The sequence below is a fragment of the Dendropsophus ebraccatus genome, unplaced genomic scaffold (assembly GCF_027789765.1).
Source record: "Dendropsophus ebraccatus isolate aDenEbr1 unplaced genomic scaffold, aDenEbr1.pat pat_scaffold_507_ctg1, whole genome shotgun sequence".
In the NCBI taxonomy this organism is placed as follows: Eukaryota; Metazoa; Chordata; class Amphibia; order Anura; family Hylidae; genus Dendropsophus; species Dendropsophus ebraccatus.
In genome coordinates this window covers 89,167-100,268 of record NW_027210109.1, presented here as the reverse complement: position 1 = coordinate 100,268, position 11,102 = coordinate 89,167, and the positions used below count along the sequence as shown (strand labels likewise).

General features: G+C 43.3%; 1 protein-coding gene across 1 annotated transcript in view; it reads right to left on the bottom strand.

Annotated features, from left to right (window-relative positions):
• Positions 1-583: 583 nt before the first annotated feature.
• Positions 584-11,102, bottom strand: part of LOC138777127 (myoferlin-like) — a 32,628-nt gene continuing 22,109 nt past the window's right edge. Inside the window, exons 3-5 of the mRNA XM_069956237.1 lie at positions 9,857-9,948; positions 891-999; positions 584-700 (exon numbers count right to left, since the gene is read on the bottom strand). Coding sequence (XP_069812338.1) covers positions 599-700; positions 891-999; positions 9,857-9,948 — 303 coding nt within the window. The 3' untranslated portion in view covers positions 584-598. The remainder of the gene's footprint in view (positions 701-890; positions 1,000-9,856; positions 9,949-11,102) is intronic.

The following is an 11,102-nucleotide window of genomic DNA, read 5'->3' as shown; positions in this document are numbered from 1 at the left end:
ATGTAGCATGTAAAATGGTCGGCCCTCGCACATGTTCACTTCATCAAATTTGGCACTCTTCGAAAAAAGTTTGGACATGCCTGGGCTAGGGAGAGGTTACTAGACAGTATAAATTAGCTATACAGGGCTTCTCCCGGAGAATGACTGCCAAAGGCAATGCAGCTAAGCGGCCTTGCAAGGACACCATGAAAAAGACAACAGAGGAACTGGAGATATTTCCTGCCCATCCCCATAGTAAAAGCAAGAATTATGCATCATTTTTCCTATCAGGCTCGGGGGGGGGGGGGGGGGGGGGGGTTATAAAAGGCTTCAGAAGCCTTGGTGCCTCAGGGGCCACTACACTATGTATGGAGCTATCTGCTTCCTGCTCCTGAAAAACCCTCTAACACATGGGGGTCCAACCTGTGGCTCTCTAGCTGTTACAATTCTACATTTCCCAACATGCCTGGACTGCCACATCCAAAGCTTTGGCTCCTCAGGCATGTTAGTTCCCTAATACCTGCAAATACTTATAGCGGCTTGGCACTCATTGCTATGTAGGGGGCCAATATAAAACAGAAAAGGGTAAACAGAATGTTAATCGAAACACATAATCTGATTATGTACCTGCATCAGTTTGCACATTTGTACCTCCTGGATCATTTGGATTATTGTTAGGGGACGCAGGAGGTTCATAGGAGACCGACAAATCAATAGTGGCCTGTGAAGGAACAAAATAAGAACGTGCTAGACAAAAAAAAAGTGCTTTTTAGCCATAGCAAGTAGCAGATACAACACGAGAATTAGAAGTCTGTTATACAGTTTCTTTCGCATGCACTTCTGGGGGAATAAAACACCACCACCAACCGCTCTACATAAAACGGGCCAAAAAAAAAAAATCTATAACTCACCCCAATGGGCTGCCCCTTGTCACTCATCAAAGCTAAGCCTCGGAACGGAAGGGATCGACCGGGTCCTCCAGCAAAATCTTTAAGGGATATAGTTGCGCTTCCAATCAATCTGATGGAACCAAACAAATTTCAATCTTTCAAACAAAACATATTTATTATTTGAGTTTATTTTTATTTATTTTTTTTATAATAAAATAAAGAACATTGATTGACTTTTCATTCAACTCATATGGGGAACAATATCAAATTTCTTGATTATCCATTTTTCACAACTCCCATAGGCATTTTTCACAACTCACATAAATGTCTTTTATAGGCCGTATTAGAGTCACATAGAGCCAAAAATACTCCCCATATATGCAAAATTATGGCATTAATTTACATAATAAGGCTATGTCCACACAACGTATTACGTTATCTCTCCATCTATGGGATCCTGGCCGGAGCGTATACACATGATATACACTCCAGCCAGGACCCCTAGCGGCGCTGCAAACAACTGACATGTTTTCTGCGGCCGCTATAAGCCTGAGGGTGCGTTCACACCTACAGGATCCGCAGCAGATCCGCAGCAGATTTGATGCTGTGTTATTTAAATTAAATCTGCTGCGGAAAATACGCTGCGGATCCGGTAAGTGTGAACGTACCCTCAAGCAGTATTTGTGGCCAAAAAAAAAAAAAAAGACTGAGTGAATATAGCCATAAACTGCAGTGGTGAGTGCCGTATACATGAGTGGTCACATCTCTGTTTAGTCTCCTCCTAGTTGTAGCCACCTTTTTTTGCCTTGCATGGGAGAACAGATACCTATGGGATATTCTATATTTAAAATGGGAATATGGGAAATTTTGACTGTTCAAATTGATCAATACCCTACTAACTCCAAAAAAATGGAAGCTCCATTTGGGTGGCCTTGTCTATGTGCAAATTACTTTGTTTCGATACATAACATGGCATAGATTACCCCAAAAAAAGACCAAGATGTCATCTAGTCAAACATTAAAAGTTGTAGTGATTGTCCATTCTTCTCTGGGCCTGGTTAGGGCACCTAGAAATACTATGAAACGGAAGGAAGATAAACCAGTGGGGACCACTGATCATTCTGAGCCAGTTCATCTACTGGAAGCACAAAAAGGACCAGACAGATTGCCAGAAGGTTCAACGGCCTTCCGTGACTCTTAAAGAACAAAGTCATTAAACGCCAAGCTAGCTTGTAATATGCTTATAATTTATTGCTCAGAAAATATGTACAGTACCCCTTACAAGTTTCAGATGGAACCAAAGAAAGTTATTTTTATGTGCGGATCGCCGTATCTAAAAGCCGTTTAATTGGCTTTCCTAATAATGCGTGATAAGCGACAATATTATTCTCGTAGTTATTGCACATAGACCCCACATTACTATTTAAAATATGTAAGGCTATAATTTACACACATTAACGGGAAGGGGAGGGGGGACCGTATTTATTTGTTATAAAACAGCATCTCTATTGTCCTTAAGCTGTAACTGGTATTGCAGCTGTTTCCCATAGAGCAGTGATGTACAGGCCCTTTCCTATCCCTGGACAACCCCTGTGCAATAAATATATGCAAATACAGTGGTACCTTGGTTTAAGAGTAACTTGGATTAAGAGTGTTTTGGTTTAAGAGCTCACAGGTTTTCAAAATTGTGACTTGGTTTAAGAGCATTGCTTTGGTTTAAGAGCTCCCTGTATTGGGTGGGAGGGCAAGTTGGGGAGGGGCATGGTCTGCATAGCGGGGTCTACAGCCCTGTACTCTGACCCAGGAAGTCTCCCTCACCTTCTAAATCATAGCAGATCCACTTCAGGCTTGGGCTTGCATCAGGGGACAGGACTGTGGGGGTAATCTCTCCATAGCTGTAACCCCTCTCTCCCGGACAGAGAGCGCTGCATGTATGTGCCCACATCTGTCCTGCTCATTCCTTCATGCTCCCTGCAGTCTCTGTCAGCCCTTGTGTTTCCCATTCTCCATTACCGTACAGTAACTTATATCATCACATATTCTGCTGTTTCTGAATGTTTGTTTCATCTGTTTTACATGTTATTAAGAATAATAAATCATTATTTTTGGGGTGTGGAATCAATTGTCTGCATTTCTCTGGTTTCTTATGGGAAAATTTGCTTTGGTTTAAGAGTGGATTTGGATTACAAGCGCATTACCGGAACGAATTATGCTCGTAATCCAAGGCACCACTGTATATGTGTGTGTGTGTATAATATTATATATATATTTATATTTACATACATATACACACACACAGTATATATTTCATTCACACGACTTGTTGCGTTGCAGGCGTTAGAAGGTAGACGTGCACTGTCAGAAAGGTTACAAAGTCCTTAAAATAAAAAAACTTGAACGGATGCCCAGATGGTGCTGTAGCAAGCAAAGTTTTCTTTGGAGAGAAGTCTGGGAAATTAGCCAAAGTAACTAACTGTATACACATGAAATATGGAGGTCCTAGAGCAGAAAGGAAAAGGTCTCAGAGTAACGGTGCGTACAGGGGGAAGTTCCTCCATACAACCGAACTTAAGATCTAGCACATTCATTGCTTAGATGCAAATGAGACAACATAATTCCATCCAGTAACTCCAGGGCCTAGAAACATTAATATACATTCTGACATTTGTAGATTTTTTTCAAACTTGTTTTTATAAATTTTTACAAAATTACAGGGTAGGAAGGGTGGCGGGGAAGGAGCGTTGGAGAAAACAAAAGTTTTGTAAAGCTGTTTATAAGGTGAAATAATCCAAGATGGGTCTTCAGAGTGTGAATTACAAGTAAAAACTGGAACGGGGGAGGGGGGGGGGGGAAGGGAGAGGAGACGCACAGATCCTAATGAGAGCACAAGTGTAAAGATAGTAAGCACATTGAACCTAAAGTGGATTTAGGTTAGAGGGTCATTCCCTATGAGATTCTGTTCTAAAAACAATGTGGTTGTATTGAAGCATCTTCTCATACAATCCTTTATGTGGGGTATAAGTGGTCTGTTACCAAGTGCCCATAGGTCAAAGAATTTTTTAACTCGAGATTTCTAGGAGATGCCTCCAACCAATTCATCTGCAACAGGAAGGTGAGTTTTTGTTGATGTATTAGGTGCTAGCTAGGTTTGTAATATTGTTTTCCTAGCCACTGCCGAGATGTGAAAGAGCAGGCGTGTACAGTATGTCTACGAGGAATATTTGTGTCAGTTTCAGGAAACTGACCAAAAAGAGCCCAGGTAGGTTACAGGGGAATGTATGGGGGACATGTGTTGTGGCAAAGACATGAATGGTTTAATGTGGGGGCAATGTGTATTAGTGAGGTCCAACTCCTCCGGGATCAGCTACTTGAAGGGGCTTCAGCACTCATGCAGGTGTCACAACCTCTGTAATATGTGGCAGCTAAGTAAAACTTAAAGGTGTTTTCAACGCTAAAAAAAAACATGGCCACTTTCTTCCAGAGACAGCTTCACTCTTGTCTCCAGCTTGGGCGAAGTATTGCTGCTCAGTTCCATCGAAGTGAATGGAGCTTAATTGCAAACTGCACCTGAACTGGAGACAGGAGTCGTGTTGTGGCCATGTTTTTGTAGCACTAGATAACCCCTTTAATCGGGGTCCACATCTCTTGATCAAAGTGGGCTGTGAATAAATAGAATGTCCCTCTCTCTGGAGGACCTGTCCTGTTTCCACCAGAAATGACCCATGTGCACCAGACATAAGGCTCCATTTCTCCATAGGCAAAGCAACGAGAACAAACAGGACTAGAGCTCAGCTGCAGATTACTTTGCCTGTCTTTCCTATAAGGGATTAGATGGAGGAGGGGAATGAGAGCTGTGCAGGGTGTGTGGTCACATGAACCAGCTCCACATTGCAGGGAGGTTGCATTAGTTTGTTTGGGAATTCACTCCTATTAACAACCCTGATATTTATTTATTTAATTATATAATATAATTATATATATATATATATATATATATATATATATATATATATATACACACACACATACATATACATATACACACACACACATACACAGTAGACAGTATACATACTATAAAAAGCTATTCAGAATATAGTTACTGTATGATGAACTAAGAGGAACTATGGCAGCGCTCTGTGCAGACAATTGTGCTCAGTAACTGGACAATCACGTTCCAAGAAAAGGAAATTATATAGAAATGTTTCGCAACATTTTGGGTACAAACATTCGGGCCAGATGTAGTAGAGCTATCAGCACTAAGCGTGGCATCACATTAGGCAATGCTTTATCCATGCCTTTCATGAGGACTCTGCATTTATTAGGTGCTACCTGTGGGATCTGAATGATTTCTGTAGCAATCTCTAACTTTGATAAACCTTAAAGAGATACTCCGGTGAAAATCTTTTTTTAAATGAACTGGTTTCAGAAAGTTATATAGATTTGTAATTTGCTTCTAAAATCTCCCAGTACTTATCAGCTGCTATATGTCCTTCAGGAAGTGGTGTATTCTTTCCTGTCTGGCTACCTGCTGCCACCTCTGTCCATGTCAGGAACTGTCCAGAGCAGGAGAGGTTTTCTATGGGGATTTGTTGCTGCTCTGGACAGTTCCTGACATGGACAGAGGTGGCAGCAGAGAGCACTGTGTCAGACTGAAAAGAATATACCACTCCCTGCAGGACATACAGCAGCTGATAAGTATGGGAAGAGTGGAACATTTTAAATAGAAGTTACAAATCTATATAAATTTTCTGAAATCAGTTGATTTGAAGTAAAAAGATTCTCACTGCAGTACCTCTTTTTTTTTTTTTTTTTTTTTTTTATAATGTAGATCTACTTTGAGTTTGGCGCCAGAATAGATTACAGAGCGCCCATTCTGCCCACTTCCTGGCACATTATGAGACAAAGCATCCTGCTCCATTGCACCCATCTCCAGTAAGAGACCCAAAGTTACGCAAGTCTGCTTTTGATCTTACCCTGTAGATGGAAGCTATAGAGATGTACCAGGAAGCCCCATCCCATAAGGTATAGCAGTATGCAGTGGGGGCAGGCAGAACAAGTGTTTGGAAGCCTATTCTGGCAGCAAATTCAAAGAGATCTACATTAGAGAAAAGATTAGTGTGCACAGTGCGGCAAGATTCAGTTCTCAAAAAAAAAAACCTGCAGATTTAAGGTGTCCATACAGTTTCATACCTGTCAGCCAAAAGATTGTCCTGTAGATCTCTCCTGGTTTACTGTGAACAATCCCTTTAATCCCGAACTATAAAATAATCCCAAAATGCCCCCTTGCACGGTCCCTGAACACCCTGGATTTAAGTGTTTAATCTCTACCATTGAAATCAATGGAGTTTTTGTGAAATGCAGGAGAGGTCAGGTCCTCCTCAGTGAGACACACTCTTTGCACCTGTTACCGCACCGATTACTAGGAATCCTATACTGGAGACACCCCTCTAATAAACCCTTACATAGGAGCATGGGCAGCATAACCAACCTGTGGCAGACGATGGCAGGACTGGATTATGGTTCATATAGAATAAAGGCGGCTGCACTCAGATGGGGCGCTTCCCAATCTCAGCAGGACAAAAACTAATGATAACAGGGAAGCCTCTTCAGATATACTGAAAAAAGTGTAAGCCAGCCAGGAAATAATGAGTAACAGAGGAATGTGCAGCCATTATTGCTAGCAGCAGGGCGGACATTATCCCGGAGCGTTACCAGGAGACCACAGAGGATTCCTGGATATTCACAGGCCCATACCACAACTAATATAACCCTAACTTTCCTTTCCAAAGACAAAAAACTGTTTCCTATAGAGCCAAGCTATATTTAAGAGAGGGTTTAATAAGGAACAAATGTGTGTGCGTATGTATGTATGTGTGTGTGTGTAATATATTATATACATATATAAAAAACTTATTATATACACACATACATATACACATATATATATATATATATATATATATATATATATATATATATATATATATATATATATATATATATATATATACACATACATACATATATACATACACACACACACACACACACACACACACACAAATATACACACACACCTGTACACACACAGTACAGAGAAACCTTATATTGTACAGATGACTGTGATGGAGGGTCAGCCAGGATGTGCTGTGTGCATGTTACTTTTTTGTTGTTAATAAGGAACTGTCCATAATCCACAATCATGTGACCATAAATATACAAAGAGAATATTGTAGTGGGGGATTGACTACCCGTGGGAATGGATGAAAAACAGGGATAAGTGAATTTACAGTACTAGCGAAGCCAAGCGCTTGTAAGCTGGCTGCCTTTGAACTCAGTGCCGCTTCATGCAGCTCCACTCCGTGCCTCACAGTTTCCCAGGACTGGATTCAGCTTTTCCAGGCACACGGAAAGGAGCAGCATGGAGTTCAAAGGCTGACAAGTCGACCGCTGAGCCTAGTACTGTAAATTCGCTCATCCCTAATGAAAATACAAATCACTGAAAAGGTTCCCTAGTTGTAGAATTGTCCCCATCTTTCTTTTAGGCCGCAGATGGGGAACCTTTGGCCCTCTAGCTGTTGCAAAACTACAATTCCAATTATGCGCAATGGCACGATGGGAATCCTCATCCGCTGCCATAACAGTAACAATCCATAACTAGCCTAATAATAAAATCACAGTTTCTGGAACTTTCACATGAGTTGCATGGTTTTGGCCATATGGGAATAGTACTGCACCTGTACACAGATGCCTTGGTGTTAGGGTGTGACTTTTGTAACAGAGTGAGCCCTGAGCACAGACCAATTTATTAGCTGAAAGGGATTTTCCGGGACTTTATATATCAGGATAGGCCATCAATATCAAATCGGAGGAGGTCTGACACCTAGTACCCCAGCTGAGAGCAGGCAGTTGTACGGGAGATGTACATCAGGGAGAAGGGGCATATCTGTGCCTCCTCCCTGGCGTACGCCCAGGCCACAGCGTTCATAACTCTCCCCCTTGCATGTAGTTATGTTCCTAATGCTACATTAGGTCTGGTTACTGCATCAGGTAAGTTATGGTTTTATTACTTATTACCTAGCTGACCAGCCAAGGGCATCTACAGAACTATACTACATTCCTTTATTCCATAGTCACCAGGCCATTCTAAACAGAGACGTTAAAGGGGTATTCCACTCAAACATAACTTTTCATATGTTGCTGCTCATGGTAAGACTAATTGTTAATTCCTTCCATACTTGTTATTAACTATTCAGTCTCCTTCCCCAATTCTGAGCTGCCGCTTTCTGCTGAAGGCACAAAAAAACTGTATGCAAGCCTTTCTCTATGCCCCCCCCCCCCCCCCATTGTGAGACAGCCAATGTAAACAAGTCCCTGTCAGGTTGTATCTGCAACATTGTAGCTTCTTTTTAATGCTGGGAGGGTTATTCTGAGGTCAAGTTGGTAATGAACTCACTGTGATTACTCCTCCCAGAATTACAAAAAAAAAGCTACAATGTTGCAGATACAGTCAGCCAGAGACTAAAAAACACCATAATATAAAATGTCACCTGGGATTGCATTTTATTTTTCCCATCGACTCTAAGCTAACATGTGGCTGCAGGATTTTGAGAGAAAAAAAAGCCATCTGCCTATTATATATATTTTTAGTCCTAGTCCAGCCTAATGGAAACATTCGCACCCTTCTCTGTTTTGGACCTTCTCCTCTTCCAGGCTAAAAACACTGACCAAGCTAATACAATCCCAACCTTATACATAACCAAATGAGAGTATGCAAATAGTCATGTTTGGTAGACAAATAGATCAGATGTCGGATATTTTATCCCGATTCCCCACTGTTGTTCTCCTTTAATTTGTCTGTCACTATTCAATGCCCATTGTTACATACTGACTCATGTACAAACAGCAGCTCTGAATGTCGCTCATGGTGGGAATATAAGATCCACACCTACCGCTTGTGTATTTTCTTCTATGAGGTGAACCTCTCACCCCACCCATTCTATTTGCTGATATCAATGATACATACAAAAGATAAGCTCCCTAATACAAATATACCAGAGAAGAAGGATGTATAACACGTGAAAGGGAAACAGGAGGAAACAAACAAATGCAACCCTAAAGCCGCTATTACACGGGGCCATCGGTGGGTACAAACGAGCGCAGACATGTCAGCCGACAGCAAGCAAATAAGGGGGAGGGGGACCTGTCCGAGGGACAGAAGCCCATAGAAGATAGCGGTGGTCTGCTGCCGCCAGTCCTATTACAAGGAGTGACGGCAGCAGATCTTTGCTATCTAGATCGTTGGTTTTCAACATGTTAAATGACAACGATCAGCCAACATTTACTGGCTGGTCATTGGCTTTTAGTACACAAAGCGATTATTGGTTGTATTGGCCAATAATCAGCCAAATACGGCCGATAATCTCTTTGTGTAACCAAGTCAGTGTAAAAGTAGATCTTGGAATCTGACAGACGAGAAAAGGACATTGGTGATGTGTATAGGATAGGACACAAGCAAAAATACAATAGAGTTCTTCAGGTCATGCCATAAAGCATCACTGATCAGCAGCCCTCCAGCTGTTGCAAAACTACAAAGCTTTGGTAGTCCAGGCATTTTGGGAATCGTAGTTGTGCAGAAGCCGGAGGTCCAAAGGTTCCTCGTTCCTGCCCTAGAGGAAAGCTAAAGCACATCCAACTAAAGGTTAGGGAAATCGGCTCTCAAGACTTTTTTTTTTTTTTTTTTTAACGTTGGATGTTTTAGTTCTGCAACAGCTGGAAATCCACAGGTTACACACAATTTCACTTTAAGGGTAGCTTCACACGTACCGTATTGCAGCTGATTTCCTGCGGCGAATCCGCAGCAGATTTGACTAAATGAATGAACACAGCATCAAATCCGCACTGTAAAATCCGCAGCAGAAAATACGGTACGTGTGAAGCTACCCTAAGAGGCACGCAAGACATAAGAAAAACACATAACCTACTTGTCTTTTCCAATAGTTTCAAAATCCTTCACGACAACTTCCAAAGTGGAGGAGAAGTCGAGGGGTATTCCCTTCAGATCAAACTCAATGAGCTGGAAGATAAAAGAGCGAGGCAGGATATATATGTAGCTGTATGCTAACCACAATAAATTTACATCATACCACAGATACCAACATCACACAAAGCTCACTCTCCACCCCGGGTCATGAGATTCTAAATCCAGTTAGTTTCCTTACACGCTTATTAGTTCCAAACAGTGCTTGAACTTATGGGCAGAAGAGAGCGCTGATAGTAGGCTGGATAATCCAGGAATTAGACTAATGCTACAAGCAAAACATCACCCACCAATATTAGCTGAATAACTGCTATAGGAGAAGGGGTATCTTAAAGGGGTATTCCCCCCAAAATTATTTTTGCATTAATACGTTGCCCACCCGTAGCTTTCCATCTTTCCAATATACAGTTATTAAGGATTCTGCACAGTTTTGCTGTTATCCAGCTGCATTCACCTCCACGGATTGCAGAGAATCATCAGACCTCAGTCCACACCGACACGCTCCCTGCTCCTGGCCCGCACCCTCCGAGACGGCATCACAAGTCCTCAGTCCCAGCACAGTGAAGTGACTGAGAACACTGATGCGGTGGCTGCTGTTACAGAGGGAGACAGTGATCAGTGCAGCTGTGACTGCATCCCTCTGTAACAGCAGCCACCCGGTCACCCCAGCCCAGAGCTCACCCCCTGTGTCCAGAGCCCCCCTCCCCCCTGGCATCCCTCACTCACTCGCAGCATAGCCTCCACACTCTCGCGGCTCCGCCCCCCCGCAATCGCCGCCGACTGGCTCCGCTCCTCCCGCAATCGCCCGCGTCCCCGCCGGCTCCGCCCCTCCCACAATCGCTCGCGTCCCCGCCAACTCAGCCCTGCTACGCCGCGTCCCCCGCCCCTCCCGCAATCGCCGGCGTCCCCGCCAACTCAGCCCTGCTACACCGGCGTCCCCGCCAACTCAGCCCTGCTACACCGGCCTCCCCGCCAACTCAGCCCTGCTACACCGGCCTCCCCGCCAACTCAGCCCTGCTACACCGGCCTCCCCGCCAACTCAGCCCTGCTACACCGGCCTCCCCGCCAACTTAGCCCTGCTACACCGGCCTCCCCGCCAACTCAGCCCTGCTACACCGGCGTCCCCGCCAACTCAGCTCTGCTACACCGGCGTCCCCGCCAACTCAGCTCTGCTACACCGGCGTCCCCGC